The sequence below is a fragment of the Dasypus novemcinctus genome, chromosome 6, assembly GCF_030445035.2.
Source record: "Dasypus novemcinctus isolate mDasNov1 chromosome 6, mDasNov1.1.hap2, whole genome shotgun sequence".
In the NCBI taxonomy this organism is placed as follows: Eukaryota; Metazoa; Chordata; class Mammalia; order Cingulata; family Dasypodidae; genus Dasypus; species Dasypus novemcinctus.
Window position 1 is genome coordinate 122,537,639 of NC_080678.1, and position 20,786 is coordinate 122,558,424.

The 20,786-nt window shown below is 38.0% G+C and overlaps 1 protein-coding gene across 7 annotated transcripts in view; it reads left to right on the top strand.

Moving 5' to 3' along the window:
• Positions 1-20,786, top strand: part of LOC101429690 (zinc finger protein 596-like) — a 114,921-nt gene that overhangs the window by 72,799 nt on the left and 21,336 nt on the right. For 4 of the 7 annotated variants that reach the window (XR_009186276.2, XM_058299346.2, XM_058299344.2 and 1 more), the window contains 4 exons: positions 17,056-17,157; positions 19,035-19,161; positions 19,955-20,032; positions 20,544-20,635. Coding sequence is in view for 6 of the 7 variants with exons in the window: in XM_058299346.2 (XP_058155329.1) it covers positions 17,155-17,157; positions 19,035-19,161; positions 19,955-20,032; positions 20,544-20,635 (300 nt within the window). In the remaining variant the exon portion in view is untranslated. Of the gene's footprint in view, positions 1-17,052; positions 17,158-19,034; positions 19,162-19,954; positions 20,033-20,543; positions 20,636-20,786 lie in introns of all 7 variants that reach the window. The other 3 variants (XM_058299345.2, XM_058299347.2, XM_058299348.2) reach the window with 1 other exon arrangement.

Below are 20,786 nucleotides of genomic sequence, written 5' to 3' on the forward strand. Positions count from 1 at the left end.
CATGCAATTTCTAGTCCAGCCAGCAGATGGCACTAGTCAGTGCATATCCACAGAGGTGTTTCAGTCTCTGCTTTCCTGTATTTCTCTGCTGAGTCTCCAGATTAGAGATTCAAAGTCAGCTCTGCTGGCCGAACTCACTGAAGAAAATCACCCCAACCTCCCCTCCTCTTTCCCTTGAAACAGCTGCCAGGAAGGAAGATGTCAGTTCCCCTCTCAGTTGCCTGCAGAGAGCCAGGGGTTTTACCCCAGCTTAATATATTGGGGTAGGGGAGGGAAGCCCTTCCCACCTACAACAGGGGATAGTAACTCGTGTTTGTTATTTCTTCTTCTCTCCATCCTTTACCCTTCTGGGTGTTGTATAGCACTGTCGTTTTCTGCTGACACACAGAGCAGGTCCCTCGGACAGCTTTTGGCTCTTTCTTCATTGTTGCTGTGAGAGAGCTGAGCCCTGCCTACTCAGACACCATTTTGACAGAACATATCACTGTATTTTTAATGCCAGTCTTTCTCCAGAAAATTCAAGCTCTTTGTCCATTTAGAACCAGTATATCTGGTTCCCTGTTATATCTCCAGGACTTTTACAAAGAATGAACTGTAAAGTATTTATTGGATTAATTAATAAAGTAGCATTTCAGTCATCCTTCTCAGTGGACTTACCTTTTTATTTTCCAACATCAAAGAGGATTTCAACTTCTTAATTACCTTGTAAATCCAATCAAGGTTTAACAGAATGCAGCCCATTGAATGAAAACCTGATTAAATCAGAGTTGGCTTCTGGAATGGATATCTCATTGGATTTATTAAATGTTTTCCCTATACAAAGGAAATACAAATATAGGTTGCATTTTGCCATAGATAAATAAGCTGAACTCCACAGAACTTTGGGAGAAGAACAAAGTGTTACTTTTCTGTGGAACTTGCCTCAGAATTAACTAGACTTCAAGGTCTCCTCTTTTTTTTTTTGTTTTCTTGGGAATTCTCCAAACTCTGAGATGTGACCTGGCCTTCCCCCATTACTATTTATAAATACTGTCAATTTTCATATATTGATTCTATCAAAGAACTTTATTAAAATATTTAAATTTTATTGGTGTGTGATTTTTACTTCTCCAGTTATTCATTTCTCTTGCCAATAGAGGCTGACCTTTTTCAATGAGCTGCAATTAGTGGGTTTGTCATCACCTCCTGCTCACACATCTGTACACTCTGATATGGCTTTCCCCTTACAAGATTCCTCAACAAATTCCCTGATTTCTTCTTTCTATCATCCATTTCTGTCCTAGTCTCCTAGTCACAACACTCTCTTGGATTTTTTCTGACCCCACATTACGTATTTTCAAGCTAGTTCTGAGATAGTAAATGTTGAAACTCATCAAAAACAGTCCCAGTCCTTCCTTTTTTCTATCTTTCTTCCTAGGCAATATATTCCATTCCTTTGACTCATTTATTATCTATAGTTATATAACTTACATGTTCCTGACCAAATATCACTTCTGAGTTCCCAACCTGAAAATATATTCTGCCCTGAGATTCTCATTGTTTTATCTACAGTAACTTAGATGGATTCATCAACTTTTGAAAATCTTGCGCTTTTATAATAATCCAAACCATATTGAATGAAATTACCTGTTACCCACTTGCTCAATAAAGAAACTTTGGTGGTATTCTTCATTCAAAATATTGGTATTTCCATGAGAGATTTTCTATCCCCAAAAATAAAATAAATCAAATCGTGTAAGAAGTAAGCTTGCATTTTTCACTTTTAAGTTGTTTCTTTTAAATTGTCTCTTATATAGAGCCAGACTGTATGTTTTATTTGCTAGTATGACTATGCTTTTGGATAGGCTTAGCTCATAGTTGTGTTCCAGCTCATACACATTTATTGTAAAAAGGAATCACTTTCTTGAAAAATATTGCCTGGAAGGGACAGTGATCAGAAGGATCTGTGGGTTCAATACTTGTCATAGCATAATAGACTATCTGAGCTAAGCTAGGAAGGAATAATGGCTTTATGGGTGAGTGGAAGACAGAAGATCTAAGCAATATTAAATTTGTTTCCCTAGTGAGGGGTTTTCTTATGGTCTTTATACAGGTTTGAAACAGAATCATTAAGTGGAGCTCTTTGTGATTGGGCTGGGGAGTTTTTTTAGTGTCTTCTTGTGTTAACATCAGGATACATAATATTCCTGGGGTCTCTAATTCTCATGGTGATAAAGAAAATAGATCAAGTGAAGCATTACATGTTTACATCATACATTTTTCTTTGCAAAGAAGTAACAGGTATGGTTAAGATCAAACTAGACAGGTCAATGTGCTTTCCTACAGAAACTTTATGTGTACACTGGTGCTTGGTAGGTTACACATACATTACGTTTTAATCATGCAATAGAAACTAGGCTGAAAACACATAGGGCTATATAAAAAACCATGAAGATGGAATAATTGATTATCTAAAATGCATGGTATGAAAGTTATAAAATGTAATTATTTTAATTTCAGTAGACTGAATTTAAAAATGACAAAATATGTATTTGTATATAAATACCTATACCTAAAATGGAAATACATTGCTTGATTTCTCTACAGAAATTTCTTCTATTTTTCAATATAAATTTGAATAATTTTGTAATCAACTCATATAATTACTACTAACTGGAGAGGTAATAACTACTAGGCAAAGTGAGATCATAGGGGATGACTTCTACCTTGCAAACCTTTTCAAAAGACCTTTGAGTCAAGCTTTCTCTAGGAAGATTGAAATGAAAAATAAAACAGTGTGACAGAGAAGCAGAAGGTTACTGCCCTCAATTTCTTTCATTAATTGGCTTACCTTAAAAAGAAATAAGTGAAAATGACTGATATATATTATCTGTGAATGCTTTAGATGTTGTTCTTATGTTCTTGTTTTGCTTTAGCGTATTTCCTCCCTTAATGTTATGGTTTTCTGTTACTGACAGTAGTTTTTAATTTGTGCACTAAAATCCATGTCCATTCAGTATTAAGTTTACCAGGTTGCTACCATTGCTTGCTCTTTTATACGTATTGAGTATTAAAAAACAGACAGAAATAAGCATATTGGTCTGCTAATACTTGCTAGAAGTTACAATATTTTTTTGGTTTGTTTGAGGGATATGACATTGCCTCCTTTTTCATAAAGATCCATGTTTATGGAAACCACTCATCTGAGGGATGGATTATAGAACCATATGTTACAAACTGAATATCCTTATAGAAATCAATGCATAGTGCTTAATTATATTCAGTAGGCCTGGTTCCTTAAAATATAGGATGTAGCTTCGATTACAGTAATGCATCTAACTGTTCATAAAGAGAAACTGTTTTCTGTTAGCATACTTTAATAATGTCAGAAATTATTTAACATTATTAAAACAGTAAGCTTTGTTAAAATTCAAAGTGACTGTACTGTTAAAGCATATACAAGCATACATTGATAATATTTCTGGTTTAAAAAACTCTTTACTTCAGCGCTTTGGTTATTTCCCATTTTGCAAGATATTGGATTAGCAAGATTAATTCCAGTGTATACTCACTGAGATTATTGAAGCCTCAGGGAAACAAGTTTCTCTCATGAATTGCTTTTTTAGAACACTCTATTTGGGGGCGCCCATTCCCAGTCATTGGCCACTGGGCTGGAAGAGTGGACTTCAACCCTGAGTGTAGAGAATTCCACCAGGCTGCAAACACCTGGAGTCACAAGTGAAAGCAGGGTCACTAATACCAGTGGAAGAGCAGAAATGTCTCAAATTTGCTTTCTCCTTAGCCACAAGGAGCAGAAGATGTCAAGAAATAACCATAAGCAAAGGCAAGGGGTGAGGCTAGACCTGAAGTCAACACAAGCAAAGGCAAACTCAGTTTATAATCACCATCACAACAGTTAAAGTCTAAGGGCTAGGCAAAACTTGTCACAAAATAACCATATTTTAAGGTAAGCTTAGTTAATAATTACCATTATAGCAAACACAAGTTAGACCTGAAGTAACCATGAAAAAAAGTAAAGTAGTCAAAGATTGTCATTACAATAGTTGAAGTTTAGGATGAATCTACCCAGTTACAACAATTTTTAAATTATCCTTCTGCTGTTTTATAATATAAAGTCATCTATGTAATGATCTTAACTCTTAGTTATGGTTTTTAGTAAGTTTCTACTTTAAAACTAATGTTAGAGAAAAGGCACTGACTGGGACATGAAGACTGACAATTGCAGGCAGAAGGTTTATTGAGAAGCTCTCCCAGTGGAAGGGTCTGAAGATTAGACTTCAGTCCACTCTTGGAAGGGGTGATTAGAAATTTATACAGTATTCAAAAAGGTGGGGACTTTCAGTTTGAGGGGAGGGGGTTAGGGATTGAGTATAGCCTGGGGCCAATGCGGGTTGAAAAAGCAAATTCTTTCCCTTGTGTGGTTACTGGGGTAGTGGGCTAGGAAGTGATGTATTTTTGGACTGTAAGAGAGGCTGAAGGACTTTTGGTTAGGAGGGAGTCAAGATTCTTATCTCTCCCTGTTCAGTCATCCTGTGGTTTCTTTGTTCTTGTGAGGAGATGGATGGTTGCATTTGCACACACCTAGGTTGTGGTTTTCTCAATCAGTCATGTGGCCCCTGGATGGGGTTTTGCCTTTCTTTGTGTCACAGTCTTTTAATCGTACACTGTGAACTTTACAATAGGGAACCTCTAATGAAAGCAATTTGGGCACTTCTATTTATTAACTAAGCAACTAAAAGAATTTTAATAATAATTTTGCTAGGTTTTCTGCTTTTCTCAAAACAACTTATTCTTCTTGTGAATTATACATCATTTTCTATTGCAAGACGGTATTGGTGTTCTAATACTCATTTTTTCACTGTTATCCAATTTGTAACAGGCTAACCCCAAATCTGACTTACGAATTCCTAGCATGAGCAGGCTAACAAAGTTAAAGCAAGCACAGGTTAGAACAGAAAAGAGAATCTTACACTTCCTTTGCTTAGGGAAAGACTTGACTTTAGAATCACCTAGATGCAAAACTCCTGGGGTCTGTCCATGGCAAAAACCTCATGCAGGACATTTTAGCTTAGGTCTTCCAGGGAAATCCCTGGACATCTGGTAAGTACAGAGCTAAGTGGTCTAGAGAGGCCCTGCCTCAGGTGAGACACAACTTGGGATTTTCCTGGGAGGCTGTATCCTCTTCGTTATCTTCTGGCAAGGAGTAAAGCCCTGTGAGGGGCTTTTTTTTTTTTTTTTTCCGCCCGGAAGGTTTGTAGTATTACAGGGAAATAGGCAGGGAGCTAGGAATAATCAGAAACCTTTTAATCTTAGTGTTACCAGTTTTTGTCTAGGTTCTTTACTGTGCTGCAGAGATGAATTTCAAGAGCACATTGGATGAGTTAGGCCAGTAATTTATTAACATAGGGAGGAAAGAGAAATGGGAGAAAATAACAGATCACAGGTCCCAAGTAGAGAGGAAGGGGCTGAAAATTGATAAAACAGGATGATTTACAAACTACAATTCCCTGTTATAGGTTATAAATGCCCAGGTTTTACTTGCATGACCATAATGGCAGGGGAAAATTGGCAAGAACAGGGCACAGAGGGCAGAACAGGCACATGAACTGGCACTGGAACATGGCAAAGGCAAGAGTGGGGGTCCAAAGGCAAGAGAGTGAGTTCAGGCAGTATGCCCGCTTTTTGAACTATTATTTTTCCACCCCTTTGCTAATAGCAGGGGAAGGGTTCCAGCTGTTTGGTGTTTTGATTGATTACCCCACCCATCAGTCTCCTAGGAGGGCCCAATGATAAAGTCCTGGGGAATATCCTTGGCTTGTCCTGACTTCCAAAGGAAATCTTGTTCTGAATGGCAGAATCTTGTGGAGGGTCTTCCAGCAGCCATCCTGGGGTTATTGATGTCCATTTGGACTTTCTGCCAGTTCCAGATCCATCTTTTGATTCCCTGTCTTGCCAGCTTCATTCCCCCCTCAGAGAGCTTATACCTTTATTCTTAAAGGGGTACTGAAGGGAGATGATCTTTCTTCTGTAGCTACTTCATGCTGGTTTGGGGCAGTAGGCCCTACCTGACAAGGTGTAAAACCCTCTGACTGTTCTATCTTGGTTGGAAGAAGACAGATTTGGTATCATGTGTAAAGCTGGATAAAGTCCCCATATGGCTAAAAAGATGTTGATCCTGGAAGAAATAGACTTTATTAGAATTTTGAAAACAAATGGTCCCACTAAAAGGATACTGTACCATAAAGTCGAAAAGGCCAGTTGCCTGCAAAGGCTGCATTTTCCTGAAGTTGGTGGAAAACAGTATTTTTCCTTTAGTAATTTTATGCTGTTAGTTAGCTCTAGAGAGGGACTTAAATAGATAACAGGGCTTGATATAAATAGCCAATCCCATTTCCTGTGGTAGAGGAGATGAATGAGAAGAGGCATTGCCCTTTTAGTTGTAATATAGGGAGAAATTACAGGAAGTGAAAACAGACAGGGTTTCCTAAAGGGGTGTCTGGTTTGTCCTCCCCCTAGCAATAGGCATTTGGGCTAGGGTTAGAGGGAAACAGCTGACTTTGACATAGACACTACTTAGCTTTGTCTCTTGAAGAGGTATTTCAGGCCATCCAATGACTGGCATTCATACATCCCCATCAAGTGCTTCTGGTGAGCTGGTACTTCCTTGGACAGCTGGTTTCACTCAGGATTAATTTACAGAGCTGGAAATTCCTTTAACTTTAATAGCTGTTGGAATGATCAGACCTACAGAGCAAAATTCCTTACATTTTTACTCTAATTGAGAATGAGGCTTGTTTTCTTGCCAAGTTTTGATGAGAACCTGGTTTTCAAGTACAGGGTGAAGAAATATTGCCCATGGACCATCTCAAAGGGGCTAAGCTGAAGTGGGTCTTAGTCACCTCATTTGCCCTTTCCCTTCTGGAGAGAAAATGCTTAGCCCTGGTAGGATAGCATGTGGATATGCCAGTCTTCCCCAGAGTATGAGTGGGACAGGTTCTGGAATAAGGGCTGGGAGGGAGACTTGGGTTAAGCATGTTCTCCCACCTGGTATGGGGTAAGGACTAAGAGGTCACCCCCAAGTTAATTTGCTGGCTTTTTAAATTTAAAGGACTATTGCCCCCACTGCTCTCAGGCGAAGTAGCTATTCCTTTATCTTACAGATATGCTCATTAACTACTTAGAAAATGAAGTTTACCCGGACATTTAACATGTCCAGTGTCCCTCTGCATATGATCTAAAATAGAAAAGATATCACCATAATCATCAGGCATATATCTAGAATAGGATATAGGTACAGTATTTTTACCATGAAGACATTAATTAGCAAGTATTTTACTTTAGTAGTACAGGAAAAACTGCTTTTTCAATTTTTTAAAATGAAAACTGAAGATTCCCAATGGAATCGAAGTAACTTTTCAATACCACCGCTTGAATATGCACATTGAGGCTTCCAGATAGGTTTCCTTGCTATGAAGTTACTTTTTGCCATTACTATCTATTTAGGTTTCTAGTTAATAATGGTTTCTTAGAAGTAGCCATTTAAATGCTTCAGTTTAGAAGATGCTTTTACAAACTCTTTGTAATTGACCACAAACACATAGACTGGTAAATTTACCTTTGATTACAATTAGCAACCAATGGAATTTACTTTATTCATTTAAATAACCATAAGCAAAGGCAAGGGATGAGGCTAGGCTTAAAGTGGCCATAAACAAAGGTAAGGCCAGTTTAGAATTTACACTTACAATAGTAGGTTTATGCTAAACTTACCCATTTATAAATTCAGTTATTATCCTTCCATTTCATTATATAAAGACATCTATAAATGATCTTAACCTTTAGTTACAGTTTCTAGTAAGTTTTCACTTTAAGGGAATTGGGTACCCTTATTAACTAAGCCACAAGAATTTATTTGTAACAACTTTGTTAACCTCCTCTGCTTTTCTATCATTTGAATCAATTCCACTTGTGATTTATATATTAACTACACTCACAAGATAGTAGTAACACTTAAAGAAGAGGGAATTTTATACCTTTAGCATTTCTAGGAACTTTTTGATTTTAATTGATGGCACATGATTTTTCTTATTTTCCAGGAGAGGTTTAATAACTGGTCTGGATCTTGATCTCTATTCACACCTTTTATAAGCACAACCAAGTTTAGGCTAATGGAAGTTTGAGGTGTGGTTCCTCATTTCTCTAAGGAGACATGACATGAGGTTTCTGGGCTTCTGAACTATCTGTCCTCTTTCCTTACACTGGCTTAACTGAAATTCAGGGTTTCATAGAGAGGCTGCTCTTGGCTATACTATGGCCATGTGGACCAGTAATAGGCAAATTTTCCTGATTCTTGAGAAGATGTGCCTATTGGGAGTTTGCTGGTATGCTAGAGGCTGTGCCCATTATTCTAGGAAGAATGAAGAAGCACTTTTTAGTCAACTGATCTGGTGTCCCAGAATCCTAGTTTGGCTAAAACATTCACCACTCCACATAATTTGGAACTGATGCTCTGTTCTCAGCATCCTGAAAATTTTCAGAGCCTGACCTACAGGCATCCCTGTGAGTAACCTAGGTCCTGGGAAATGTCTTAGTCAATTCCAGAGATCAGACCAATACACCCAAGCTGAGTTGGTGGGAGGCATTCTGAGCAGTTACCCCAAATCAGATCTCCTGAGATAAGTCTTAGGGGATATTTGGCTGCCCACAGAACGGAAGACTCAAGGAATGGGGACCATTCAGAGTTTACTGCTCTGGTTCTCAGCACCCTTAGACATTTCAGGGTCTAAGACTGACTGCACTGTTACCCAAACAGAAGTGCCTAAAACCTGAGGGGATGTTTGACTGCTCTCTCAGTTAAAGCACCCAAGCCTTCAAGTCTTGGGAGACATTCAGAGTTATCTCTCTGATTCCTGCCACCCCAGGAATCAGAGACCCTGCCACTGGGTGTTTCCAGGGCCTTACTTGTCTTGGGAGGCAGGGCAGATAGATCTCAGGGCTGAGTAAATTTCAGCTGAAGCTGCCAAGCCAAATATTGCTTCTCCTTGGAAAACGGGCAAAAAGTGCTTCTTCCTATTCTTCCAGAAGTCTTAGAGACAGTCCTAGTCTTAAGACTTTACTGTCTGATAGTTTCACAGTTAGAGCAGCCATCAAAAGGTCATTAAGTAATTAGAGACCAATTCTTAGCTAGCAGACCTTGGGGCCCTGAGGCAATCTCTTCCTTGCTAGCAAAGGCATTTTCAGTTTTATAGTTTTTAAGACATTCCAAAGCAATTTGACACAAAGCTGTAATGAGAGATTTGAGTCAGTGGCCTTGAGAGTTGCTGAGGGTAGGGAGAGGGAAGAAGAGGTGTGATGTGTGGCATTTTTGGGACTTGGAGTTATCCTGAATGATATTGCAGGGACAGATACAGGAAATTATCTATCCTGCCACAACCTACTGAATGGACTGGGGGAGACTAAACTGCAGTATAAACTGTAATCCATGTGGTGCAGCAGTGCTCTAAAATGTATTCACCGAATGCAATGAATGTGCCACCATGATGAAAGAGGATGTTGATGTGGGAGAAATGGAGGTGGGGAGTGGGGCATATGGGAACCTCTTATATTTTCAATGTTTTGTGATCTATGTTTCTTTAAAAAAATTCTATTAAATAAAAGTTTTTAAAAAGTTGGAAGGTAAAAGCATGGGTAAAAGTTAATTATGCAAGGGTATCCTGGCCTGTGACATCCATCTTTGACCCTGCCCACCACCTTCCTAGAAAGTCGGGTCTACAAAGGTATGATCCTATGAAACCCCTGGCTCTCTGGCTCTCCATCACTGCCATGCACCCCCTTGGGGAGAGGGAGGAGAAGGCAACGGTCACCAGTCCCAAAGGCAGAGGTGATGGCTGCTGAAAGGGCTTTAAAGAGTGGCCCAGTAAGCCCCTGCTCTGTGCCCCAGCCCTCCCTGCTGGGGTCAGATGTCATAAGCCTACTTGTGCTGCATGGATGTAGAAAGTTCCCATGTCCTGACCATTTCCTTCCCGTGATTACTTCCTGTTGGGGTTCATAAGCCATTTAAAATGGAGAAACAAAGAAAAGCATTAAACAGGCTGTAGGCCAGTTTCACTCACCAATAATCTCCTGGTTGTGGCTCACCAAATATGTTACTGGATTTTGTCTAGGTTCTTGACTATGCTGCAGAAATGAATTTCAAGAGCACATTGGGTGAGTTAGGCCAGTAATCAATTAAGGTAGGGAGGAAAGAAAAATGGGAGAAAATAACAGATCACAAGTCTCAGGTAGAGTGGAAGGGGCTGAAAAGTGATAAAGTAGGCTGATTTACAGACTATAATTTCCCATTAAAGATTATAAATGCCCAGGTTTTACTTGCATGGACATCATGACCAAGGAAAAATGGTGAGAACAGGGCACAGAGGGCAGGATGAGGCAAACAGACCAGTGCCAGGACTGGCCCTATGACATGGTAAAGGCAAAAGCAGGGGTCCAAAGGCAAGAGAGTGAGTTCAGGCCTTGTGCCTGCTTTTTGAACCATTAATAATTCAACCCCTTTGCTAATGGCTGGGGAGGAGTTCCTGCTGTTTTGATTGTCTACCTCGCCCATTAATCACCCAGTGATAAGTCCTTGGGGAATATCTGTGGCTTCTCCTGGCTTCCAAAGGAAATCTTGTTCTGAATGACAGAATCTTGTGGGGGATCCTCCAGCAGCCATCTTGGGGTTATTGATGTCCATGTGGCCTTCTTGCCAGGTTCCAGATCCATCTGTTGATTCCTTATCTTACTAACCAGCTTCGTTAGTGTACTTCCTCATCCTTATAAGGAGACATAGCCATGCGTTTTCTGACACTCAGATCTTTCTGTCCTCTCCTTTCTCCTTCACAGGTTTAGGAATTCAGAGTCCCATACAGAGCACACTCTACCACTCTGTGGCCATGTGTTGAGGCTGGAAAAGATTAGCCTCTTCCTTTTAAGACTATGAGTAGGCATTTCATCCCAGTTTAAGAGTTGCTCATTACCTTAGGGGACATTTAAGTGCATTCATCAGTCTGGATGGCATACCACCACTAGACCTGGTTGAATGGATTGCACACTGAGCCAGTGTCTTGGAATCAGAGCCCTGCTCACTATCCCCCTGTTCTGAGGATCAGGAGCCTTATGTCTCTTGGTGTCACCAGAGCCTTAGAGGTCTTAGAGACATCTGGCTCTGATTCTCAGACCAAATACTCAAGCCGGGCTGACCGTAGGGGCTTTTAAATGCTTTTTCCTATGTTTCAGAGGCCTAACGAGCTGGCTATGAGTGAGCTAATAAATCCCCCCAAGGGCTGGTATTCTGAACTAGAGACTTATCGTCCTGTGACTTTCCAGCAAACAATCTCAAGGATTCTCCCTTCCCATGGACAATCTTTGGGCCTTCCTACGGTGGAGAAGGAGCAAAGCCTCAGGGCACTGCTGAGAGTGGGGCTCCTTTCTCACTAAGAAAATGAACCTCAGGTTGGTTGTCCACTCTTTCAGTCCAGCAACTGAGGACTGGGGGTGGGGCCTCCCATCTTGAGTGTTGATATTACTGTAAAGCAGCAGTTCATGAGAAAAACCAGTTTCCCTGAGGCTTCAATGACCTCAGTGAGTATATACTGGAAATTAATGTTTTTCATCCAAGGTCTATCAAAGTCAAAATGGAGAATAAGCAAACCTCTGAAGTAAAGGAAATTATAAATTATATTTTAAAACACTGGGAAAAATTTGGTTATAATGCAATAATTAAAAGGAACAGAATTCTTATGCAAAACCACATGGTCACAGTGCACATCAGATTAATTAGAAATAGCTTTCAAAAAATCTTTTAAATGCTATTCTTTGTAATAAAAAATGTAAACTTTTGTAAAAGAAAGAACGTTTTAAAATAACCAGTGAGTTGTATTTTTGTGTCTAGCTATTTGTGCTTCTTTGCTTAGTGTATAGCTTTGTATACTGGGATGGTAATATCAAATAAATGAAAATTCTTGAAAGCCCTATTCAAATTTTAAAATTCAATATATACTTATATATGTGAGTAAGTATTCCTGGACCCCAGAGTAGGCTAAGCAGAATGGAAAGGTCATATAAAAATCTGAATATAGAAACTACTGGGCAAGGGAAATAGTTTTTCCTAAGCTATTTGACCTACCCAACCCCCAGGCCTTAAGTAAAGGAAAAGTCCTTGAAAGCTATAGAAAAATAATTTCTCATTATGATTAAAACAAATTCAACAATTATAATATATTCCAGAACCTAGTAGTTACTATCCTTTAAGATTATTTACAGTTTTAAAATTTATTTAAGAAAAGAGGTTTTAGCATCCTAGAAAGGAAGGGAAGAGAAAGAACATTCCTTGTATAAACTACAAATGTTTCAGTTTTGTTTAGCTTGGGTATAATCTCCCTAGGTTTGTAGGATGCTAATAAAATAAATCAGTGCTATATGTATTAAGTCTTTAAGATGATGTAAGTTATAAGTTGATGTCTAATGAAATTTAGTTAAAGAATTGCAGACCTACCCTCTCTTGATGGATAAAGTAAACTTCATTGGTTGCCAATTGTAGTTTAATAAGCTTATTTTGAGATAGATTAACCAGTCTATGTGGTTATGGTTAATTAGAAGGGGTTTATAAAATCACCTTCTAAAGTGAAGCATTTAAATAGCTAATTCAGGATGCCATTATTAATTAGAAGTCTAAATATTAATAACAATAGTTAACTTATAACAGGGAAACCTGTCAGAAACTACCTCAATTTTTCTGTTAAAATGGTGGTAAGGAAAGATAATTTTTATTACATTTGTAATCTTCAGTTTTCATAAAATAATGGAGAAAGTAGTTTTTCTTGTGCTGCTTAAGTAAAATACCTGTTAATGTAATCATGGTAAGGTGTAAAAGTAAAAAAAAAAAAAAAAAAAAGTACTAAAATAGTTAAGTTCATTTGACATGTTATACATCGCATTGGAAATATTTAGAAAGTGTATGAAAATTAAGAGATGGATTTCAGCATTGTCAAACTCTATTTTACATTCAAACCAGTCTTTCAAATACTGCATTTGTCTCTCCATTTGAGTTATTGGCTGGGTTGGTCACTGACCACTAAAACAATAAATGTTTTTACTACATCTCTGGCTTTGCTCCTGAAATGGATGGAGAGTACATTGCAGTTTCAGACTCCTCAGCAGCTGGCAATGGCTCAGTATGTCCAGATGTGCTATGGACATTGCCCAAAGACTGGCTCTGTTTCATAGAGTTGAAGGACACTGTGGCCAGTGAAACGGTGAAGCCTTGCGTTCTTAGTTTCTCTACAGTCAACTGTCCAGGCCATTGAAACAGTGAAACCTTACATTCCTAGTTTCTCTACGATCATCTGTGCTATAGCATGCTATGTGAAGGACATACCAAGTGGAGCAACCGTTAACCAGAGTACTGTGAGTAGAACTTAAACACAGTTGGCATTATGGCCTACTTCCTTGGAGAGATAACATGTATGGTATTGCAAACATGGAGCTTAGATCTATTAATTGCAGCTCAAAGATAAAATTATGCATTAATTAGTGTATTGGTTAGTATTAAGTCCTATACCTATATCTCTCCTATTCTAGATATATAGCTGATGATTATGGTGATATCTTTTCTATTCTACATCATATGTAGAGGGATATTGAATATCCTAGAAAATTTAATTCATTTTCTAAGTAATTAATGAATGTGCCTTTAAGACAAAAGAATGGCTCTCTTAAGTACTTTATTTTTGCTTGCCATAAGCCTGTCTTGTTGCTGACTACATTGTCATTGTGAGTTTATATCTAAGGAAGTGCCTCTATTCATACCTCTCCTTGCTATCCAAAGCATAAACAGTGCTTTGGGTACTGGGGTTGGCAATTTATACCCATACTGAGTAGGTCTGCCACCACCTCTCCCTGGAGTTAGCCAACAGAATAGAAGGAACTAGCCATGTCTTAGAAGTCCTAAGACAGCAAACTATCTTGCTGTGATGGTACTGCAAAATTACAGAGCTCTAAACGTGCTAACAGTAGCACAGGGGGATGTACCAGTTTTTCAAGGTAAAATGCTGTTTTTATGTAAGTTGCTCTGGAATAGTCCTAGACAGCATTCAAAACCTGCAAGATGAAGTCCACCAACTTCACTGGGAGGCAGCCCCTGGAGGCATCTCGATTTTCCAGTATGTCATGGCTAGTCCCTTTTTGGAACCCACTTACCACCATCTTCTTTATCCTTTTAATGGGGTCATGTATCTTCAAAATGATAACCAAGTTTATTTCTCCCAGAATCAATGCCTTCCAGAACAAGATATTAGTCACATGGGGATTTCAGCCAGTTCCAATCACAGTGATGGACCCCTCTTTCCTTGACCTCAGTAGAATAGTCAAAGATGTTTATGCTGTGTCAGGTAGGGACTACTGCCCTAACCAGTAGGAAGTAACTACTGAAGGACCATTACCCTTCAGCCCCCCTTACAAAAAAGGGCATGAACTCTGAGGGGAAACTGAGGCAGGGTAGCCAGGGAAACAAGGAGATGAGCCACAACATGGCCAACAGAGAACATTGCTGCAAAGGCCTCCCTGAGACTTTGTTGAGAGTTTAAATGTGAGGTCCCAGTTTCTCTTTCCAGGACCTCCCCTTTGCCCTGGAGATTCTAAACAGGCCTCACCATGGCCCCCACCATTGGTGGGGTAAAGTATAACAGCTGGGGCCCTTCCCCTTACCATTAGCAAGGAGGAATTATAATTAATAGTTTAAAAAGTAGCCACACAAGCCAGAGCTCACTCTCTCTGCTTGGAGGAGCCCATATCCATTCTTGGTGCATTTTTCCATCTTTTTCTCCTACTTCTCAGCAAGGTCTGTTCTTTCCCCCCATTTCCCAAAAATTCTTTTTACTGACCTAACAAAAAATATGTTAAAACCCAACTTATTCATAGGAAAATCAGCAAAGAAATTTAATAATTTCTTTTGGGAACCCCTAATATTTTAAAGTTTGAAGGTAGATCTGACATAATGAAACCTATACTGGACAGTCTTTACTTTGCTTGATAGTAAAATATACATACTCTAGAACAGTTAAAAAATTTCCCTTATAATTTTTCAGCACAAGTATTTCTTTATATAGAGTTGCATGGATGTCTGAGAAAATATTGGTAGATTTCAGTTTCTTTTAGATGTATAGATTAGTAAGAAGCTTTTGCTATAGATGCTTTAGAGTATGTGAAAGTTTGATATTGCTTGTGAATTCCAAAAATAGATATTGGATTATGTTTGTAAATTGGTCTGTCCCTCCAGGCATATTAGATTATATCGGATTCAGAGGTTTCACTTTTACTTGATTAAAAAAATGCTTAAGGGTTTGATTGGGCCACTTCAGTAGGATGTTGCATCCCTACCCCTTTGGTGGGTGGGTACTCACAAAGAAACCAACCATGGAGAAGGGAGGTTGGATTCTTAATGCTGGAACCCTGAGAAGTAAGCACACAGAGGAGCAGAGCAGCAGAGCCAAGAGAGAATCAAGCCCTGGAGAAAGAAACAGAGCTGTTCATCTGATAGACTGCAGCTGAGCCTGGATAGAAACAAGCTCTGGGAAGAAAGGAACCCAGGAAGCCTGAACTCTTGGTAGACATCAACAGCCATCTTGTTCCAACACATGGCAACAGTCTTTGGTGGGAGAAGTTACATGCATTATGGCATGGTAACTGTAACATTCTACCCCAAATAAATACCATTTATAAAAAGCAACAGATTTCTGGTATTTTGCATCAGCACCCCTTTGGCCAACTAATAGAGTACTTACCCACGACAACAAAAATCAATGAAGGTGTATAAGGTATCTTTGAGCAAAAACAGGAAGATTGGTTTGGGGGTTCTAGAAGGAAGCGATTGCCACAAGTGTCTTGAGTAGATTTATTTTACCATTAGAATTAATCAAGATGTGTCCTTTGAATTATAGAATGGATGATGTTATAACTATATAAAAAGAGAGTTTGCTATCAAAATGGTTCTTTTTCTAGAGAGAAAGTACCTCTTAACTACACATGTGGTGAAAGCAGCCTCATTAAGACTTGAATTTCTTGCATCCTCAGTCCATTTGGGTTCTCATAATAAGAGAGAATTTTAACCAGGAGGGAGAGTCCTCATTTATTTTGTAAATGATTTACTTTTTAATCAAAATGTATTGTTTAATTTGACTGCAGGCAGTTGGACCCAGGCCATCTGAGGTTAGGTTAACTTATTGTCAATATGCAGTATTACTGGATTTATAGTTATTTGTTCCTTTTCAAAGGGAAGCTCATTTAATATATTACTATTCCAGGAAGGGTTTCATGAATTTAGACCGGGGGAAGAGACCAACATATGGACAGGCAAACAAATGATTGTACAATGAAAAATTAATGAGTGACACAAAGGAATAGTAGAATTATAATATAGGCTATAAGAAGGGCAAAGAATATTTTAGGTTGTGGCTCAGTGATGAGATCTCTGAGGAAATAATAAAACAGAGTATGGTGTGGGAAATTGAGGGGATTTCCCTGGAAATAATAGCTAACATGACTGTATTTGTGTGTTTCTGAGTAATGAATTCTTATTTAATCCTTAGATGCCTGTAGGGTGAATTAAAAGTATGAGCATCAAGGGCTAATTAATAAGTACAATTCATGGGTTTCATAAATCTGTAATATGAAGATAATCATATCTTTATTCAGAAAGGACAAGGCCTCCAGCGTCTTGACCCTGGGAAAGAAGAGTCCTCCCCTTATTTTTCTTGAACACACCTCATGTTCCTTTGTTGTTTGGGCTGGGAGTACCTCTAGGTAAAATGTTTGGTATTCATGACAGGTGGGCCTGAAAATTGTGTTCAAGACTTGACTCTTAAGACTTCTTTCTCTATTCTTAGCTTTGCTCACCTTCTACTTGTCTGGTTGTGGGTGAAAATCCTGAAGAAAATAGATGCCAGCTAAGGTATTGACAATGCAATCACATGTAAGTTGGGAATTCTTCTTCAACTGAAATTGCATCTCTTTTGCCAGCAGATGGGAAGATTTCTCCTATTGATGTGGATATTCTAAGAAGTGTATTCAGAAACTCTTCAAGGATCTGAGGTTAAGTTTATATAGGACTCTTTAATAATTATGGTAAGTTAGGTACTGATCAATGAGTAATCTTCCAAGGTAATTGCAATAGTTGATTAAAGCTTCCATAAAGGCTGTGTATTCTCTGAGAAGATGACAGATGTTTTCTTTTTCTCACCCATCCCATGGCTTCATTGGGTAAATAATGAATTCATGGATCATGTAAGTGCTTGAGATTGGCCTGGACATATGATGAACAGTGGTGACAGGGATGAGTGAGAAGAGATTTTTACAGTCAGAAGGGAGTCTGTTTTCAGCTGTGCTGATATCTAACATTATAGGTACTGGAGTGTAGGGGGAGGCATATTTGCCAGAAGCACATGAGAAGGTTAGTAAATTAAAGGAAATGAGGAATAATATGTTTATTTTCCTTAAGTTTTAAAGATTTGAAGATATATATTTGCACATTTTATAATACTTTTTTTTAAAGAATTTAAAAAATTTATTAGCAATACTTGTTTGTGCTCATTGTCTGCTCTCTACGTCTATTCATTGTGTGCTCATAAACTTTTTAAGTGAAATGAGGAACTGAACCCAGGACCTCCCCTTTGGGAGGGAGGCACCAAATGGCTTGAGCCATCTCTTCTGCTGGTTGTGTTTCTAATTGTATTTCCTCATTGTGTTTCTTCATTGCATCGTCTTGTGTCAGCTTCCTGTGCCAGCCCATTGCATCATTATGTCTCTTCATTGCATCATCTTACTGTGTCAGCTCATTATGCCACCCAATTATGTCAGTATTGTCTTGCTAATCTTCTTTAGGGGGCGTGGGGAACTGAACCCAATAATTCCCATGTGGTAGGTGGGCACCCAACTGCTTGAGCTACATTCACTTCCCTTGAAATAATTTTTTAAAAGAAAACTAAACTTCCCCTATACACTCTTGCTCAAATTTCTCAACTTCAATTTTCTAAATCAAATTTATTCATTTTTTTCCCCTTCATTGTGGCAGTGGTTCCAGGATCTGTATAATACGTAGAATAAAATTTATGTCTCTGTGAAAATTTTTGAAAATTTATAAAGGACAGAAGCAATGAACAGGATTCTTTTAATCTTTCACAGCAGATGAGATAAAGATCAAAGTGAGATGATGAAAACTCATATTTGCATACCCCCAAAATGACTGAGATTTGGGGGTCTCATACCACAAGACTGGTCAGTCTAAGGCCATGTAGTAACACAACTGTCTCAAGAGTTTGTGACCCTGTCCCATCTGTATTTATGCATTGCAATGGATACCTGAGTTACATTGTACTGAGGAAAGCAGGACTTAATTGATCTGAAACCTATTCAGTTTTGCAGAATTCTGGATATTTCTTCAAGGTTCCTTGCCATTTGAATGAATAATTGAACTGTAAATTGAATTTAGATACAAGGCAATTCACATATTAACTTGAATTTGTCAAAATGCGTAACATATTCTTAAATGATTTTATAACTAAGAGGAAAGTGAGCTCATCTACACAGGAATAATCTTACTGTACTCATTTTTAAAAATGACATGGATATGCTTGCATTTCAGTAAGTCTACAGATTCACTTAAAATGTTAGGGAAAGTTTGATTTAGTTATGAGTGCTTAAATGAAAGCTTTATAATCAGCAGAAAGTAGGCGTAATAAGTTTATTGTGATATTTGCAGGTGTAAATCATACCCCCTGTCATATGGTTTTCTTTTACAATGGGATATTGTATATTCAGAGTGTGTATGTGTCTGTGTAAGGCAGATGGTGGTTCAGCATTGATAATGATGTTACTGGATCCCCATATAAATTTGAGTTTTTCAAACACAGTTTCTGCTTCTTTAGTGCTGTTATTTTGTACATCACACTCATGTCATAGGTAAGAATAATCCTGGGTGAACATAAATTTCTGTGATGTTTTAGGAGTTAGTGACCTTCAAGGATGTGGCTGTAGACTTCACCCAGGAAGAATGGGACCTGTTAGACACATCCCAAAGAAACCTGTTCAGAGAAGTGATGCTGGAGAATATCAATAACCTGGTCTCAGTAGGTGAGACTCTCAAAGTCAATCTACCTTCTGTATCTATCTCTTTCTACCTACCATCTATCTAACCTATCTATACATTTATCATAAATCATCTTCCATTTGTATGTTCAAATACCTAAATCAGCTTTTATTTTAAAATTTTCTCTTATATTTTCATATTTTATAATTCTAATATACTTATAATTGATTTATAAAAAATAAAACTCCATAAATGAATTTGTTTCCTTATTCCTTCATAAATAAACATTTAGTTCACTCCAATAGAATTTAATCTTCTTGACTACAACTTAATGTCTTTCCTGAATCTCGATTTCTTATACTCAGGACTGTGCTGAGATCTCTATGAATACTTTTTAAACAGATAAATTATTGACTGTGCTGAAATAAGTATTCTCTTCTAAGGGCTATGCTTTGATTCAGAACACAGTAGTAAAAACATTCCATATATCATTTTCCATATAGAATTTAGATCATTCTGGTGGATTTTGTTAATTGGATTATTTTTGAACATAATATTCAGTCATTTTGGAAATAGATTTTGTCCCATTTGGAAGTTAGACAATTCTGCAGTCTCTCTTTTTACTAGTGCATGGGTAATAACAACCAGTGGTCCTCATTGAAATGGGCAAAAGGTCAAGAGTTTCCATTTCTGTTGAAATATTATCAATAATCTGAGTTCAAGGGATTGTTGCATTGCTGACATTCACTGCTTACCTTATTCTTTGGTAATCTGCCATGTACATCATCTGTTGCTATCATAACTCAAAATCTAGGTAACTTTTTTCATATAAAACAGGATATCAAGATGAGCTTTCCCAGCTGGAACAAGAAGTGTGGAAAGAAGGAGTATATTTTCCTCCATACCTGAATCCAGGTGAGCTCTAAGGAACTGTTAATCAGGAGAGGGGTCTCATAATATAGTATGTGCTTAAATATTTTAACTTCAGAATTTAAGTGAGTTATGATTTCTCAAGTTTTCCTTATATGAGTTATGATTTTTTAAATGTAGCTAAGAATATTGGAGAATCACATGTATTTATTCTATATACTTCTCAAGCTTTTTAAAGTTTCATTGGCATTGGGAAAGGAATATTAATTTGTTATTGCAATTAAACCTTCCTGGTTCTATTCTTGGAAGATTTTTCCTTCTTTTTTCCTCCCTGACATTCCACCCTCTTGTTTCTCGTATTCCATGCCTGAAAATATTTTCTGATTGTAGTGTCCTATTATGTTTTCTTATCCCTAAAATAGTCATTTATTTGATATTATTTCCCAGCTAATTGTGAATATGGGAAACATACTGAAATGGATACTTGGAACTTTCCAAACTTTTCATCCCCCAAATGCTATTCTAAAAATTTTTCTTTTTTCCCCAACTGCTACAGGGAGGAAAACTTCCTTTAAAATCTGGGAAATGATAGAAATGATATTCAACCAACCTACCTGTAGGAAAGACACTTCTAAAGTCATGTCATTGGTAAGCTTAATTTTGTGAATCCTAGTATTCCAAATAGATGTCTAGGGAGATGCTAGGGATGGAATAGATTAGGAATTCAGTAAAATCCTGAAACTGTAATTAATGTTGGGATTAAATGCTAATCCAGCAAAAATCTGTGATAGTTTGAATT